The 19,074-nt window shown below is 46.5% G+C and overlaps 1 protein-coding gene and 1 long non-coding RNA gene across 2 annotated transcripts; one reads left to right on the top strand and one right to left on the bottom strand.

The window, feature by feature from the left end:
* Window positions 1-3,084: 3,084 nt before the first annotated feature.
* Window positions 3,085-3,742, bottom strand: LOC135383643 (uncharacterized). Its single transcript, XM_064613028.1, has 2 exons — window positions 3,540-3,742; window positions 3,085-3,439 (listed from the first exon to the last, which is right to left on the bottom strand). The coding sequence occupies exons 1-2, from the start codon at window positions 3,740-3,742 to the stop codon at window positions 3,085-3,087; spliced, it is 558 nt and encodes a 185-aa protein (XP_064469098.1).
* Window positions 3,743-10,553: 6,811 nt separating this feature from the next.
* Window positions 10,554-11,387, top strand: LOC135368095 (uncharacterized). Its single transcript, XR_010414674.1, has 3 exons — window positions 10,554-10,641; window positions 11,036-11,076; window positions 11,176-11,387. It is a non-coding gene; the product is annotated as an uncharacterized LOC135368095 (long non-coding RNA).
* The last annotated feature ends 7,687 nt before the right edge of the window (window positions 11,388-19,074 follow it).

Genomic DNA, 19,074 nt, shown 5'->3' on the forward strand with positions numbered 1-19,074 from the left:
AGTGGCCTTCCAGAAGACATGAATCAGTAACAATTTTCGTTAGAGCTGCTTGTGAGAAGACACCAGGAAGGTGAACCTACTCGACTGTGGACGTGCCCCTGTTACGCATTGTTCGTGCATTGGCAGGGCGGTGGTGTTCCAGAGACAGTGTCACCCTTTTGGTTAAAACCTGGGCATGAGGAAAGTACCAGGGCAAAATAGTTATCAGATAAGCCGCACCGGTGGATAAGCCGCAGAGCGGCCGTGAGAAAAAAAACGCGCATAAGCCGCGGCTAATATGCGTGAAATTATGGTATTTATTGTAATACGTTGCTCATATTATTCCAATCAATCAACTGAGCAGCACAACGCAGGATGGATTAAAGCATACCAAACAATACATTATATTATTTCATCCAGGCTAATTACCTATACTCAGTAGTAGCAATTCGAATCTTTCAAGTGATACTTTGTTTTGCACCGTATGACATGCCGACAAGCACAACTGTACTAAGCACAAGTAAAGTAAGAGTAAAAAGATTCTATTATCGACACCACACTTTCTATAACATCTAGAGAATAAAATCAGAGCTCACTTTAATTATTCACCAGCAGCTGTGGCATAGTGGTTAGGTTGGCCGCTTTCCACGCAGAGACTGGGAGGTGACACGGGTTCGAATCCTGTCACCGGCTGTGATGTCTGAGGTTTTCCCTGGGTTTTCCGAAGACTTTCCAGACGAAACAACAACTTTATTTTGGCTTTGAGTGGCTTTGGCTTTTGCACGCAACGTCGGAGTGGTGACCGTTGCAACTGTTTTTTTGTGTTTCGTTGACGTCATGGCCGGAGCACAGCGGATGTGTGACCCTCACGGCGATCCAAAGATATCTGCAGGTGCGTCTTGTGTCGGCGCCTTATGATGTCTTTTACGACATTCCTTTCCATTGTTCTCTCCAGAGCCCTGCATGTAATCCAGCACGTCTCTCACCGTTCCTATGGCTGTCTTTTTTACTGGGCTCGGTATTCCTTCGCCGTCGGCCAAATTCCGCGCCATGCGCTTCAACGTTTTCTTGGCGATCGGTTTTATTTGTTGCCAGATGGGAACGATAAACTTGGATATGTTGCTCAACACACCGAACCCTCGTTGTAAAAGGGGTGCCGTGTACACGATAATTATTTTGGAGGAATTACGGTACATATTTGAAATGCAACGTTAAATTGGTTCTACCTTTGGACCGCAACGGCAGACGTCTTCCCGTTTCGTCCGCGAGAACAATCGTCACAGATGAAATTTCGGATTGTGACAGGTTAAAATACTAGATGTTATCTAACCTGTGGGTGACGAGGTGCTTGTCTTTCTCGTAATAAGAGGGCAGTATTTTTAATATCCATTTTTCGCGCTCCCTGAATTCAAAATGACATCTCCGAAAGCAACGGGTGCGGCGTGCTCCAATAAGACTCGGGTGGCTTCGCGTTTGCTCATTTTCGCAGGGTTTACCGCACGATTTGCTTCGCGCGATGGGATGCGAGGGTCGAATTCCACCGCTTTCACGTCTTCGGGTAACACGAAGTCGTATCTCGATTTGTTGTACGCCAAAGTCAAAATAAAGTTCTTGTTGTTGTTGTACGCCTAAGAAACGTTAAATTGCGAAAGGGCTTTTCCCAAATCCCTTTCTAGATCAAGTGACAGGAAAATTTCTCTCATTTTGACCGCGTCTTCGAAAGAAATCTCGATGTTCGCATCTTGCTTTTCGTATCCTATATTTCACAAATCGTTACTTATGCTGAGATCCTTCGGACTATCGAAAGCTACCGTGAAGGCATTGAGTTTATTCGATGGAAACTTGGATTCTGGACAAGAGATAAACTGATGTTCTGAGGCTGGAACAACATAGAAGGGACAGACGGCAATCCAGAAGATGTGGGTTCGATCCCTACAGCTGGCTAACCTTTTCAGTGACTTTCATCTTTCATCGTTGGATTCTGGTGTCATTTCCCAATCTTGACCACGTTGCAGCTCGGAACCCAACTGTGGTATTCTTTGTCGTAACCGAACCAGCGAACCAAGCAGAAGCTCTGATCATTCACTTTCTTCTTTCTCAGCACTTTCGTTACTGGCCAATGCTGATTGGCGTATCGGGTTACCACGAACACCATCCTTCCGGTAGAAAGATTCCTCATTTCATTTCATTTCATTTATTTCTTCACAGAAAACAAGTGAAGGAGAGGCTGAGGCAAAAAAGTCTCTAGGGGACTTGACAGAGGCCTCAGTCACCCGCCATCAGCAAAGACAATACATATATACAGCTGCAGGCACAATACGTGACACTGATAATACTTGATAATACAAACATGATAAGTATAATGATTTGTAACATACACTTTCGTTACTCAATGAACTCAAAAAGTTTTCGCACTGCAACGAAAAAGTTTAATGAGTAAAGCAAGAAGCAGAAAGTACTGCATTCGGCTCAACATGAAAAGAAGCGGCCAAAAACATTGCACAATGCACAAAAATAGCCTAACAATTCACACTTGGATATTTTGGTAAGGTCATTGTCAAATGTATTTAGCAGCTTACTTAGATTGTACTGCAAAGTTTGAAAGCCATAGGAAGTCCTACATTGAAGAAAAGAGTATGTACAAAGATTGCGGTACTTATAGACGTGGCTCACGCGTTTCAAATTTGTCATGTCTAGAAACTCGTTGTCATTTTCTCTAAAGGCTTTCTTATGTCCTAGAGCAAGTCTGTAGCAAGTTGTGAATTTTTGGTATATAATGTTTTGTGAGCAAGCCTAACGTTGTATGTCTATAAGGTAAGTTTTCTAAAAGCCTTAAGAGTTTGGAGAGTGAGTGTTTCGAGGATGTGCCCCAAACAAGAAGACAGTAGTTGAAATGCGGTTCAATTAGCGTACGATATAACAATGTCAAAATGTTGGCTGGCAAGACGAATTTGTACTTAAATATTAGTCCGAGACTGGAGCACGCGTTTGCCCGAACATGTTGAATGTGAGCATTCCAAGTTAAAAAGGCGGTAAAATACACTCCTAGGAGTTTAACCTTTTCGACTACTTCAACTTTTTCGCCACATAAAAGTATATCATTTGTTAATTGGAAGCTTCGTCCACTTCCTGGTAATCTTCAAGAGGCACGACGGTAGGGGACGGTGAAAATCTCCCTTCCGAGCTGTTTTGAAAATATTTTCTGTGCAGTAGGGCCCTCACTTTATCCCCGAGTTTCAGCTTCATTTTCACGGAGGGTACGACGGGCTTCTCATTTACTTTATTGAACAGTCCCAATTCGTTTTCGGGAGTGACTTCGGACGGGCTGATGCCCAACGTTCTGTCTTTGGTGTTGTTGTAGTTAGTGTTGTTGTTGCAGTTAGTTAGTTGTGTTGTTTTAGTGTAGTGGTGTTGCACGATCTTGAGAAGTGCAGAAACGAAGTTGTATTTCCCGGTTACTCTACAATAAGGGAATAATCTGTTGCGTAAAGTCTTTATGACTCGTTCTGCTTGTAAACAGAGATGAGAGCACGTATGAAAATTTGTACCCGGAACCGCACCGAAAACGCGGGAGCACGACCTGCAGCACCACACTCACCTTTACCTGTGAAGCTTTCACCATACGAGAGAAGGTGGAATACATGAAGACTTTCTTTTTTGCCAGGTACTCCTTGACGGTCTTGTTGTAGTATTCCCTCCTCTGTCTCAAAATATGCGTGTAGGAACCTTCCCTCCTCGAAAAAGTCGTATGATGCTTCGTCATTTCGGCAGGACGTTTCGTCTTTAACGGAAGGGTGCGCAGGAAACGGCAGACGGGAATCATCGCCACGAGAATGTAGCGGTACCCACCGTTGAACCTCTTGTGTTTTCTAAGGTCGCCGAGATCTATTTAGTGCACGTCGTTACCTTGAACGCGACGTGCTTCTCATATTAAACTTTATTCTCACCGGACGGTGTACAGTGTAGTATATCGAGAGCCTTCTTTTTGGTCAAGTGACACGCTTTTCTATAGCGGTCTACTCCCCCCAGACAACCCTCTGGTTTCTCATATCCCTTCATAAGTCATCCACGCTATTGATGTTTGCTGGGTGCCTAATTCTGACGCAAACATCAACAACAGCAAAGCTATCATATTGATACGTTTATTCGGGGAAGCTGTGTCAAGAGCGAGAGCCAGCCGAAGAGCAACAAACACGCGCCCCTGCTCCCACGCGCAGGCAACCCTTCACTTTTTCCCGTGACACTACCCCGTCGCTGAGGGATTGAGCACCTTGATCAATCAGCTGGACCGTGGTAGGGCTTGAGGCGAGAAACGTGTACTGTGTCTTCTTTCGAAGCTGATCTGGTCCTCGGGCCGGCATTGTTGGCGTTCTGGACAACGTAGTTCACCGGTGAGGTCTGCCGAACGATACGATAGGGCCCAAAATAGCGACGCATGAGCTTTTCCGAAAGGCCGACCTTACGTTCCGGTTTCCACAGCCAGACAAGATCATCGGGACGGTAGACGACATCGACCCGTGTGTCGTCGTAGCGGTCCTTCTCTTTGGACTGGGCGAGTAATGTGTAGTTCCGTGCGAGTTGGCGACATTCTTCCGCCCGGCACATGAGTTCTGCGATGAAGTCATGCCCGTAGCCGTCATTGACGTATGGGAACAGCGTGTCCAGTGTCGTCTCATTAGACCGTGCAAACAGAAGATAAAATGGGGTGAATGAAGTCACGTCGTGCCGGGAGGTGTTGTAGGCGTACGTGACAAAAGGTAGAACGGTGTCCCAGTTAGAGTGGGCGGCGTCAACGTCCATGGAAATCATGTCCGCAAGGGTTCGGTTCAGACGTTCAGTAAGACCATTGCATTGGGGATGGTATGCTGTAGTGGTCAAACGGGTAATGCTGTAGGCCTTGAGGAGCTCCGTTACGATGGTCGATAGGAAAGCGGCACCACGGTCACTCAACAGCTCCCTCGGGGCGCCGTGACGTAACACCGCTTGCTCGAGAAGCAAGGTTGCGATGTCCGGTGCGGTACCGGTGGGGAGTGCCTTCGTCTCTGCGTACCTAGTATGGTGATCAACGCAGACGATGATCCAACGGTTGCCGTCAAGGGAGGTAGGGAACGGCCCAAGGAGGTCGATTCCGACACGGTGGAGCGGTTGCGAAGGAGGGGGAAGGGGCTGCAGGAAACCTGTGGCAGCTGATGTCATGGGCTTGCGTCGTTGGCAGTCAGTACAACGGCGCACGTACGACGCAATAAATCGCCGCATCCCGGGTCAGAAGAAACGCTGAACAACCTTATCGTACCTACGCGCAAAGCCCAAGTGGCCAGAGGACGGGTCATCATGCATGAACTGCAGGAGAGCGTGGCGGAAGTGACGGGGAATCACAATCAGGTAGGGGCGTCCAAAGGGGGCAAAGTTCTTCTTACAGAGCACCGAGTCTCGAAGGACGAAGTTATGTGACTGCCGAGAGTCACGCTTGGAGCGGGCGGCGGTGGACTGAAGGATGTTAATTATGGAGGTTAAGGAAGCGTCACGACGTTGTTCACGCGAAAGGTCTAGGTCACAAAGCGGTGCCGGGTCCAGGGGGTCACAAAGCGGGTCCAGGGGGGGGGAGAAATAGCGGCAGCCTCAGGCAGAGACGAGCGGGAGAGGGCGTCAGCATCGCGGTGAGTGCGGCCGGACTTGTAGACGACTTCATAGTCGAACTCCTGGAGGAGAAGGGCCCAACGGGCAAGTTTCCCACAGGGTGCTTTGAGGTTCGCGATCCAGCAGAGGGCGTGGTGGTCGGTAATAACCTTGAAGCGCTTCCCGTATACGTACAGTCGAAATTTTCTCACAGCCCAAACGACAGCTAGACATTCTTTTTCTGTGACGCTGTAGTTCTGCTCCGCTGGCGATAGACAACGGCTAGCGAATGCTACCGGGTGTTCGGAGTCCTCAGGATGTTGCGTCAACACAGCAGCACCGAGTCCCGTACCGCTGGCGTCAGTATGGATTTCGATCGGTGCGTGCGGGTCGAAATGACGTAATACAGGGGATGACGTCAGTATGGACTTGAGCGCATCGAAAGCAGCCTCCTGCGCATCGCCCCAGTGAAACGAGACCCCTTTCTTCAGCAGGTCGTGAAGAGGTCGCGCTTTGCTTGCGAAGTGTCTAATAAACCGGCGAAAGTAGGAGCAGAGGCCAAGGAAACTTCTAACAGCTTTCGTCGAGGTTGGTCGAGGGAAGTTGGTGAGGCGTCAGTCTTCTTGGGGTCAGTGCGAATCCCGTCAGAGCCGACGAGGTGGCCCAAGACGGTGAGCTGTCGGCAGCCAAAATGACACTTTTTATGGTTGAGCGTGAGCCCCGCATTTGCCATGCACGACAGGACCTCCCGCAGGCGACGGTTGTGGACTTCGAGAGTAGGGCCGAAAACTACGATGTCGTCAAGGTAGCAAAGGCATGATGTCCACTTCAAGGGTCCGAGCACGTTATCGATCATACCCTCGAACGTGACGGGGACGTTGCACAGTCCAAACGGCATTCCTCTGAATTGGTATAAGCCGTCAGGTGTCACAAAAGCAGTCTTTTCTGCATCCTTGGGGTCGACTTCGATTTGCCAGTAGCCGGAGCGCATGTCTATAGACGAAAAATATTGGGCACCTTGCAGGCAATCAAGGGCATCGTCAATGCGCGGCATGGGGTATGTGTCTCTCTTAGTGATCTTGTTGAGCTTTCGGAAGTCTATGCAAAAACGCCAAGAGCCGTCTTTCTTCTTGACGAGGACAACAGGAGCAGCCCACGGACTGCAGGACGGCTCGATGACATTGATCTCCACCATTTCTTGAACGTGCTGTTGTATGACAAGGCGGTCGCACTGAGAGACACGGTAGGGCTTTTGGCGGATGGGACGGTGGCCTTGTGTATCGATTGTGTGCCGGACAAGAGAAGTCCGACCCTGCTTCCGATCAAAATCAAAGATGTGGTGGTAGTCCTCGAGGACATGTAAAAGTTCGTCGCGCTGACTCGGAAGGAGATCGGCTTCGACCATTGCCATCATCCTGTCGGAACGTTCAAACACGGTGGATGTACCAGAGGTCACTGCGGGGTTGGGAACGTGTACGACCGCAACGTCACCGCCGTTTTCGTCAGCATCGGGAAAGTGAGGAAGAAAATCAAACGAGGCGACGACGATACCCTCGGGGAGGGTTTCCGGTATCCATCCAGTGTTCGTCAACCAAAGTTTCGCAGTGTCGTCCTGGAGAAGAGCAATGCTCCGGGGGGACGTGATGCCCTTTCGAAGCAGCAAGTCCTTAGACGGTTCCGTCATGACATCTGCAGCGCACGCTAAGGGGGGAGCGCAATGGCTGGTTGTAGCCGTCACACACACTGTGGACTGGGGAGGAACTACAACAGCTTCGGTCAGCTTCAGTTGGCCCGAACATAGGGAGGCAGGCGTATAAATGTCATCGCAGCAGGCGGTGTCACAAAACGGGAACTGCAAAAGATGGAGCTCGGCGGCACCGCAGTCAATAAGCGCTCCGTGGATCGACAAAAAGTCCATACCCAAGATCACGTCATAGCTGCAAGCTTCGAGAACGACGAACGGAACAGGGACGACGGTATCACCGAATGAAAGTCTTGCAGTACAGCGCCCAAGAGGAGATAACGGCTGCAAATTTACGGCGCACAGACGCTGCGTCGGCATGGGGGTAAGGACCTTGTTCAACCGTCGTCGAAAATCATTACTCATGACTGAAAAAGAGGCACCCGTATCGACCAAAGCCGACACCAAAATATTGTCCATGGTTAATCGTACGACATTCGTGGTCATCGGTAGGATTCCCGGGGAAGGCGCTTCTGTTGCAACTGATGTAGCGGCCTGGCCTCCAAGGGCCGCCCCTACAAGTTTCCCGGTGGGGAACGTTGGCGGGAAGCGGGTGCAGGGGATCGGTTTCGAGGGGACTGTCCGGGAGTAGGCGACGGTGACTGGCGGCGGCTGGGGCGGGGAGTAGGAGAAAATGACCTGTCCGTAGGGCTGTATGGAGGGTCGGAGGGCCGGTTGTCGTAGTTCGTTGGGAGTCCACCCGTAAAATTCCAGTATGTGTTACGTGTGTTACGTACACGTAACACACGTATGTGTTACGTGTGTTACGTGGTGAGCGACAGTAGCGACGAACATGGCCAGCGCGGCCGCATCCAAAACAGATAGGGCGGTTGTCGGCAGTGCGCGCTAGGCTGTACCGCTGGAAGGACTGACTCTGAAAGTTCCCACGGCCGGCATTGACGTCTCCCACGCGAGGGTCCTGAAGGAATGTGTTGGGAGCCATTTCGTTGTACGCTGCGTAGGCAGTGCCCGGAGAGGGACCAGTGTTGGCAGGAAGGGAATGCACAAACGTGTTCACAGGAGGAGGCGGTGTCGTGAAAATACGGTGCACTTCATCCTGGATGGTTTTGCGCAGGTTCGGAGAAACGGGACTGGAGAGTGGGGCGCTCCCCAGCGCTGCTTGTACCTCTTCGCGCACGGTGCGACGAATCATAGCCTCAACGTCTGGCGGAGCGTCATGGACCGCAGCCACGGTAGCTAGGACGTTTGGTAGCCGTTGAACAGTCGGGGACACAATACGGTTGCGGCGGAGCTCTTCGAACTTTCGAGTTTCCGTAACAAGTGCTTCGACGGAGCTGGCGTTGCGAAGCGTCACAAAGTTAAACACATCGTCCGCAATACCTTTTAGCAGGTGTCCCACTTTCTCAGTTTCTGGCATCGTGGGGTTAGCGAGACGACAAAGTTTCAGGACGTTTTCGATATAGTCCATGCAAGTTTCATTGGGTAGCTGCGCCCGGGTGGCGAGGAGGGCTTCAGCTTCGGGTTTCGAACTGTGGCTGTTTCCGAATATCGTCAGCAGGTGTGTCTCAAAGTCCTCCCACGAGGACATATCGTCTTCATGGTTTTCAAACCATATTTTCGCGGTTCCCGAGAGGTAAAATATGACATTCGCGAGCTTGAACGAGTCGTCCCAGCCATTTACATCGCTTACACGTCGATAATCGTGAAGCCAAGCTGTAGGGTCCTCACCCCGTTTACCGGAGAAAGTTGAGGCCTCCCGGTCCCTTCGATGGTAATGTCGAAAGAAGGGTTCCACCGGAGGCGTAGTGTGAGACGCCTGGTTGCTGGCCACAGATTGATGAGGAGGGGCATCTCCGTCGTCTGCGCCGTTAGTAGCTCCCGCCTTTGGGTGATCTGGAGGAAGGCCTCGGAGCCGCCGGCTAAATCGAGTGGCAGCCATGAGGATATTGGGGGAACCAGTCCGCACCTCCACCAAATGATACGTTTATTCGGGGAAGCTGTGTCAAGAGCGAGAGCCAGCCGAAGAACAACAAACACGCGCCCCTGCTCCCACGCGCAGGCAACCCTTCACTTCTTCCCGTGACAATATGACTCGATTCGAACTCGGGTACCTCTCAGTCACGACGTGGCATCCATCATCCAGTGCGCGGAAAACATAGTGCGCGTGTGATATCTGAATTGAACACATTTCTCTTCCAGTTTGTGATTGTTACTGTTTAGATTTTGGATAGAATAAGCCTCACATTCATCTTGTCAATTTCCACAAGTGAAATGAAATGATGCATGGGACCTTTGGTCATAATTGGTGAGGGAAGCGCCCCGTCAAAATGATGTAAAGTTAGAGCGTACCCAGCAAACCACGAACGTCCTGGTGATATCCAAAATAAGTCCCAGATATCTCAGACATCTCAACGTCCACCAGATATCTGTGGGATATCCATGGCTTCGTCCAAATTTGGTTGGTAACGTCCCAGACATTGTAACGTTATTACAATATCCAGTGGACATCCCTACCCGTATTCACCAACTTACTTAAACCATTGGTTTAGTGACGTCGGGTTTAAATCGATCACGTGAGACTTTCGTTCGCCAATCCTGGATCACCATCCCATGCTCTACAACCTGCTGCTGTGAAGCCAATGGCACCGCACATAGCGAGCTTCCTGCACGGCGCATGCGCATTTCGCCAGAGTCTGCCAGAAGCGATGGAGGCCGGTAGGCCTAATCCCCGGTTCACGAAGAATTTTTCATCAAATCTTGGGTAAGTTTTGATTGATATAGTTACTAGAAGCGCCCAAGAGGTGGATTTTATCGCAATGGGACGAATATTCGAATCAAATATTCCATTTCGATCATCCACCCAAGCTACTTAAACCGGTGGTTTAAGACCCATGTATTTGAATGGGACGTATTTTAAACTAGGGGAGAGGCTAGTTTAACGTCGGCCTAAGTACGTTGCAACAGTGAACGTGTGCTGAAAAAACTATTGTAGAGTGGTTGTGGTAGGTGATGTTTCACTAATTCGAAATCTAACTGGTAAAAATTAAGCAGAATCGTTTTAAATGCACGGTTAGTAAACGAAAACGGCGTAACGCTTGACCGGGGGTACGAAATGCGGCTGTTGTTTTTAGAAGGCGCTATCGCGAACTTTTGCATGACAAACGTAAAAAGCACCGTCAAAGTGTGGTCGAAGTGAGTGACATCGACATGTGCCACTGGACAAAATCCAGATACCAATCCAATGGACCGATAGAGCGTGCGGATGGCCGAACGTCAATGTGCATCATCAAAAACAAAGCATAGTGCTGGCGCTTATTATGATGTCATCTCCTGTGATACACACTGTAAGCACCCCGTCATTGTACAGTAAGAGCAATAACGTGCTAGATGGTTGTTGCGAGCCCTGATGGAGAAATTGAGGGGCGTTATCCACTCGCATGTTTATTAACCGTCCCAGTATCTATCATCTCTTTGCAGCGTGTCTTATCTCCAGAGACATTTAACCGTGCAATAGGACTGATCATAAAGTGCAGTAGCGTCTTGCGGCTGTTGTGTGGATACTATCTACGCATGGAAATACGCATGTTGTTGCACTACACTGAACACGAAATTTTGCTTTCCCAGGTTATGAAAATACCAGAGCAAAACCGAGCGAGGTCCCCATTTTCCCTGGATTCACATATAATAGATTTGTAATTCACATAGATGAAACTGAAATGTGTGTTTTACTTATTTCAGCATGCCACAGCAGAGGAGACCAATGAAAAACAGTTCTTCAGGTATTGTGTTACTACTGCTACATTGGAAAACATTCAAAAAGACAGCTGCTTACTTCTATTTTGATTTATCGTATGGTAATAGTAGATCTGCTTTTGTAGGGCTGTTTCTGCAAAAGACACTACACAGCAGTGTGCTAAAGGAGGCTGGAGACCTTTTGGATGCATCATTACTTTTTTAGGTTAACTATTGCAGGTACATAACCATGACCAATCAGTGACAGTTTCTGTGCATTGTATAAGCACAGGTATTCTGGAGATCATTTCTTAAAAAATCTCTGTTGTGGACTCATTCGTCACAACAACTTTGTATTCGCGAGATTCTTGTTTATATTCAGACACTAAAGGCTATTACATAGTTCCACAAGGATGACTTTTTTCATAGAGGCATGCACTCTCGATACCCTGCTCAATTAGATGGTGAGGTCACGTGAAAACATAAGTAAGCAACGGTGCACAAGGAAAAAAATTCTTGCTACATTCCACATGCTGACTCCACTAATATGTCTGAGGTGTACTGCAAAAGAGCTGAATTGCATAGGAATCAAGGGCAATGTGTACAGAAACTTTGAGCTCCCTTGCTGATTATTGCATTGCACTTCAAGTTGAAAATTAGATCAACTGCAATTACTGCATATAACACCTTCCAGATAGATTTAACAAAACATAGGCTACAGATTTATCAATAGATGGTATTGACAATTATAATAGTAGCCAGCTGGTACACGCAACATCAAAATGGAAATGTGGTTCTGTCATAACTGTAGCATGAGTGCATGGAAATATTGTACATAGCCACGTGACTGTTGTCAACTGCTTAAAAGAGAATTAGCTTCTGTTAGCATGGGTACAGATTTCTCCTGCCAGTGCAGCTGTTTGTATATACACTGAGCACACGAGAACGTGAAAGAGCACGGTCCCATGTTAACAGTAGCTATCGTTCTTTTACGTTATAGACAGCTGCCGTAATGCTGCATAGTTAATTTCTGTGTGCACGTGTTCAGTGTGGATATTGATGATAGTAGTAAAGCAGGGTAAACATGCACCCATGTTACACTATCTCTCCTTTTATGTTGTTGATAGCTGTCATATGGCCACAGAGTTTATCCATGTACTCAGGTGTTGAGTGTGAATATAGTACTGAACAGAAAAACAGAGTCCCTTTTGTGTCTCCTGAAGCTCAAGGCTTTTCTTTCAAGCTAAAATGTATGCATGCTGTTCTGCATCATTTCTGTGAACAGGACTGTTAAAAATTGCTTGACGACACTGCAGCTTTACACTAGTGTGATCAGTGCACTCTTGTTGTGTAGTCTCATATCCTGTAGAGGTAAATCTTAAGAATGGGAAAACACATTCCTATGGAATGATGCTACATGATTTATAATATACTCCCGCATGCACATTGCAATCATGCTTCTATTTATCGCGAATGCCACAATGCCTCTAATTTGGTGTTATGCCTGTCTTCAACGTGTTCCGAATAGCTGAGTTCAAAAATAGTGAACCAAACCAATATCCACTTCTAATATGCGTATGTGTAGTACCTCACTGTACATTCAGTTATGTTACAACTTGTTCCCCTTACACCAGCTCAGGTGCATGCTAAGTGTCTACGGTTTTTCCCGTATGACATGTCCTGTACAATATCTACGCAGAACGGGTACTCCCATATCACACCGGCCCTCCTCTGCCTTGACTCACACTCCACCCCTAAAGCAGTGAGTGGAGGGTATACACAATATGGGAATACTACGGTGACAAAATTCGGATGTAACTAAGAGTGTGTCATCAGCGTCATGACAAATGGTTTTAATATCTATGGATCTGTCACTCGAAACAGTGCCTGAATACTGTTGCAATACACGCCACCATGACATACATTTATCGCTTGAAATCTTCCTTCCCCATCATCATCACCAGTAGAATATGTGGCATCTCATGCAAACTACTTTCACTGAATGACTGGCACCAAATGCCTGTGACATTAGATTGTATATGTGTCACACCTGGTTATTTATTTTGTTTCAAGTAAGCAGTTCTTCAAAGCCACATGTGAAGAAAATTTACTGCTATACAAATATGTGGCTGGCGTTAGCTTAGGCTCATCGCATACCATGCCATCCCCAACACAACTGACCTTCATGTAACACACGAAAAACATGTCTGCGTAAGAGCTTGCTTCACCATAGGTTCATAAATCTTGTGGTTATGTGTGTGGAATTTTTCATGTCTTTTTAACGGGAAATTCACACTACTTCTGTTTCTTTTCAGAACCCCCCTCTCCTCCCACATTTTCATTTTCTTAGGGGTGCATAAAGTTCAGTAAAGTGGAACGAAATAATTACATGCTTATCTTGGGTGCGCCAACATAATGCATTTGGCCGGAACTTGTGAAACTGTTGCTTTGGGTGCTGGTAAATCTTCTCAACCATTTCCCCATACATCATGTATTAATTTCCTGAAGTTGCCTGAAGACTGCATGTTCATCACTCGTTACTGAAGTTAGGTGGGTAGTCATGCAGAGGCATCTGTATTATTTTACTACATATTCAGTGTTATGTCCCATACACCATGCTCACTACATTAAACTGTCCAGTTGCATAGATTTGTGTTGACACAACTGGATGAATACGTCCACCTCTACAAAGTGACAACTACCAAAGTGGTTCAAAAAATAAGTGAAATTGTGGAAGAAAGATATACAGACATGTAAATTTTAATAAAAGAAATACAGCACATTGTAGCTAAGATGCATGTGATTTCAAGCTGCATTCCTTTCTTTGTGTGAGCTTATTTGCATTGCGCATATTTGTCCATTGCAAACTTCATCTCACTGTGTGCTATATATCAATACAGAAAGCAAGCAGACAATGATCAGTGCTACTACAGAGATTTCATGCTAGAATGAGCACCTCTAGGTGTGCCTTGCTTTGATATTCCACTGTGTTGTTTCTCAAGAAATAGCACAATCTCTTAATACAAAGCTGTACAGTCAAACTGCATAACCACACAGTGCAGAAATGCAGCCTGCGCAATAATTTTTCAGAGCTTTACCATCGGTGTAAAGAACGAGAATTAGTCGAGGAAGGTCACAAACATGTAATCCTAGAATGCCCAGATGCTTGAATTACAGTGTGTAGCTCAGGATGTCTGAAATCCAGTAAAGCATGGAAAACTGGGAAAATAGTCCGAGAACTATTCCATGACTGGAAATATAAAAAAATGCCAAGCAAGCGGCGAAGAGCTGCTGAAATAAAAATTAACAAACTAAGTTTACACAATTATACAGTGGCAGTTACCATTCTCATGGCATCACACAGGCCTCTTATGTCATTTCACAGTCAAAGTTGAGTGATCTGTGTTAGGGTGGAGTGATAACTAACTGCATCACTAACGCAAATTCTTTCTGAACAAGAATCCTAAATTAAAAGCTTAAATAAGGAGTGATTTCACAGAGCGTAGTGCATGATGCAGTCGTCCGTGTCATTGTTCTTCTGTCCGCGTCTTTTGGCTGTCTACACACCATAATTCGTACGACCTACCCTGCCTTGCTACACTTGTTTAGTGCATGATGTGCTGTTGGCAGCCGTATTTTAGCATGGCATGGCATGAGCTGTGGGGAGTTTTTAAGCATTGGTGGTCGTGATGGTTTGGCATGTAATGGTGCGATGATAATGCTAGTGAAATTTACAATGCCAGTATGAAGTTGAGAGAGAAGCTTGTAAAGAATGAGCATGGAAAATGTGTAAGTCCCGAACCAGTTGCATAAAAGTGTTCCCTCAATAATATATGAAGTTGAAGAAATAAGCACAATGCAATTATTGAACAAAATAACAGCGCAGGCTTATTTGTAGCTGATGTTGCAGCTGTTGTATGTGTTTTCTTTGGTCCATTCCTGTTTGCTCTATCCTTTGAACACCACTCGTGAAACTGGTATAACACCTCCTTCTTTATGAGATATTCGGTTCATTTTAACATCTGTATTTTGTGTACATGGTCTCATTAAACTACAAATCCTGAATGGTTCAGACGTAGTGTGCTGGCACTAAAGTGTGGCCATTTATTTTAACACCTATTATTTAATGGTTGGAAAGTTAGCAAGTGAGCTACTCATAAGATAAATTTTACAAACTGAGGACTGAAACAATTTAAACACATGGTGGGATTTGCTGATTACAGCCTTGCTTCACTTATAGAGAGCCAGGCACATTCCCATTCCATAAGTGTAAACGTAATGTAACGAAGTGTAAATGTTTAGGTAAACATCAGTCCTAGTGTGGCTACAATGTTACATTGTGATACGGTGCCTATAGGTATGATGACGAAATTGCACAAGGTAAAACTTGAGATATAATAAATAATTCTCAAGCCCTTATTGCGTTCTTGAATCTGATATCTTACCACAAAAGCTCAAACAAATCATGTCATAAATATCGGATTAGTGCTGATCCCTGAAAGTGGCAAAAGAGGAGTCAGACAAACAGGAAATATACACGTTGTCCCAGCTAAGCTGGAGCGGGCTTTAAAAGATGACAAAGTGATCTATGCAGTGAAACCAACTGAAATTTGTTTACACTCGTATTCCCCGTCCAGCACTTTTCATTGTACCTCATTTGTCAAGTGAACTTGGATAATGAATTAATGTATTTTTAATTAATGTTGTCGAAGCAGAGGTAAAGTTGAAAAGTTCTAGAACATGCTAGGTCACATCCGACATAGGTGTTGCTATCAGCGTAAGTCTTGAATCCTGCTTCTCTGTAAAACACTGCCCAATAGCCATCTACTCGCGGCATGAATCCATTTGAGGTAAGGAGAGTGCGGTTTGTTTACTGTAGACTAAGGACTGTGCTACTGAGCTACATTCGCATTTGAGTCCCACACGCCGCTTGTCATGGGGTGCACCCACACACACACACCATATGCACCAGTGTCTTCTCCATATCAAGGTCTTATCACTGCTCATTGATCCCTCATTTCTTCATGTCACAGGTTTGATATAGCAAAAATACAATTGCATAGATAGAACAAGTGTTCCGCAGGTTTCACTAGAATGATGATCACACAGGCAACTAACTCCATATACAGGAAATGCAAGGAAGATAAATGTGGGGAGTTCTGAGACATGTAGAACGATAAGCAAGAACCTGCGCTATGTGGGCTATACCGACGATGGTTAGATGAAAATCAGCCACATAAAGAAATTGCAAAATATCAACCTGGAATGCTGGAGCAACCATCAGGGTGATGAAGTTTGGTGCACGCACACATGCTGTGTTCCTGAGAATTTGACGGTCCCCAAACATGCATATGTGATACTTCACAAAGAAAAAAAGTGAAAGCCCTGTCGTAGGTTGATGATGACACCAGCAAGCATTATTCTAACACAGACTTGCCATTCCCATTAACATTGTTGTACACCTAAGGCTGCATTCGCGATGTTGAAGCACCAGGAATTTTTAACACCAGTTGTAATCTCCTGTTGACGTTGTGGTAAGGCTACCCGCCGCAAAAAGAAAGCGTCTACTGCCCCCGAGAATCTACTTTAAAAGTATGAAGTCTCTCTCGCTCACACCAAAAGTCAACAAGTCGGTTGCTATCACAGAACCGGTAGTGATGGCCGTCGTTCGCAGTACAAAACTGGAGAATGATACGGAGCACGAATTTTATGAGAGCATAATTTTATTCAGGCCCTTCACACCTCTTGACAGTAGCACGATGGAAAGTGCATCTAAAGCTGCATCGATTGCATATGTTTGAACCAAGAAACAGCGAAAGTAGTGAGATATGATGTATCTTCTCTTGCAGTTAGCAAAACAGCGAACAGTGAACTGAAAAAAAAAAAAAACGCTACACTGCACGGCACGCACAATAGCTGCATCACTTTAGACCGCGGCTGTGGAATAGCGTTCTGACCACTTCAAACACATTTTCCACAATGTCGCACTTGCACAACACATGTTGCTCCTTCGTTCATTCGCTGTACCACAAGTGTTTCACCTGTACAAACGGCAAAACAGCTAACCACAGAGTAACCACAGAACCACACGTTAGTGCGCCACACGTTTTTATGTTGGATGAAGGTGGGCTGAAATATAGCATAGGCACTGGGGAGGCTCCAACAGCATAGAGTCCATAGTTTGAGATAATTCACACAACACTGGGCACACGACCAATGAAATTGCGATGTGGTGGATATTATGCACAACCAGTCGGCCAATCAGGAGCCTCAATGTCTGGCTCGCCTTTCGGCCGGTCCGGGCTAGCGTAGACTTCTACCATTGACTTCTGAAACAGGCCCTGTCACGTATTCGACGCCTTCAGTTGAGTTACCGGCACTACACCGTCCTGAGACTCCTGTGGCTACGGCGACAAACGCTTGCAGTGACTCCGCACAACATCAAAATTTGACTGACGAAAGTTCTTCCCGCCATCTACGTCCTTCGCCACTCAGCAAGAGTCGCATGTCAGCGTTTCCGATGCGAGTAGCCTGCTCGAAGGGAACAGAAACTTCAGTTTCTCTGCTGATGAGTTATCCAGAGACATAAGATTATGGGCTTTGAAGAAACCGTAACACAGGGCACGTTGAGTAAGCTGTCGTGCATTCTTCTGAACCATTTTCTGCATTGCGAACTGCCTCGTGATGCGCGAACTCTTCTGGAGACCCCAAGAAGCAGTGCAAAGCACCTCATACAAATGTCTCCTGGCACATATTGTCACTTTGGCGTGAAGTCTGGCGTAGAACTAATCCTGACAAACGTAGATGAACACCCACAAAAAAATGCACTGTCGTTTAATGTGGATGGCGTCCCTTCAATAAAAGCTCTAGAACTGAACTATGGCAAATCCAGTGTATCATGAAGGGTGTACGCATCGTTCCGCCATTTGTAGTGGGGGTGTATTGTGGAACGTCGAAGCCACCAGCCAATGAATATCTGAGGAGATTTGTTGATGAGACGCTAGAGCTCATTCAAATTGGGGTTACTCTCAACAACAGCACTGTCAACGTGGAATTTGACTCCATGATCTGTGACGCGCCTGCACACTCCTACATATTTTGTACAAAAGGCCATACGGGACACTCAGGGTGCACAAAGTGTATAGATGAGGGCGAATTTCACGAGAACAGAACGCACAAAGGCACAACTTCTGTCATTCTAAGGACTGATGAAAACTTCCGCTCCCAAGAAGACAACGAACACCATCGAGGAACACCAATTTTAACGGAACTCCCAATTGACATGGTGCACAGTGCACCCCTGGACTATATACACCTTGTTTGCCTTGGTGTAATGAGAAAAATGCTTGTGCTGTGGCTCAGTGGACCTCTGTGTGTGCGTCCAGGCCCCATGGACAGGACTACCCTTACAACTCGGAGCATCTCGCTGCAACAAAGCATACCCCGCGAATTCGCATGCAAGCCGAAGGGCTTGGATGATATTGATAGATGGAGAGCATCTGAGTTGAGGCTTTTTCTTCTCTACACAGGTCCTATGATTCCGATAGCGTGCTTGCTAAACCAGCTTTCCTCAACTTCCTGACATTGTATTGTGCAATTTCTCTACTTGCACAACCTGAACTCTGTCAAACGCAGACCAGCTAAGCGTCCCCGTTGTTGTCCCATTTTGTCCAAACATTTGCTGAACTGTATGGGGAGCACTTCGTTCCCTACAATGTGCACATGCTTTTGCATTTGGCTGATGATGTCAGAAATCGTGGTCCGTTAGATACTTTCAGCGCCTTCCCCTTTGAAAACAATATGAAGTCTATAAAAAGGCAGTTGAAAAGACTAGGTGCCATCCTGACACAGCTATATAATCGCTATGCCGAAGCTGTCCTTGTAGATGTCCAGCGAGCTGCTCAGAAAAAGAAGGTCGGTCTAACGGATTCCCATAACCGTAACCCTCTCCCTCCCGACTGCATGCAGCCTCAGTATGCTGCTTTCACTTGTGCCAGGTTCACGCTGAGAACCATAGGTCCAGACAGATATTGTTCCATAAATGG

The sequence above is a fragment of the Ornithodoros turicata genome, chromosome 1, assembly GCF_037126465.1.
Source record: "Ornithodoros turicata isolate Travis chromosome 1, ASM3712646v1, whole genome shotgun sequence".
Classification (NCBI taxonomy): domain Eukaryota; kingdom Metazoa; phylum Arthropoda; class Arachnida; order Ixodida; family Argasidae; genus Ornithodoros; species Ornithodoros turicata.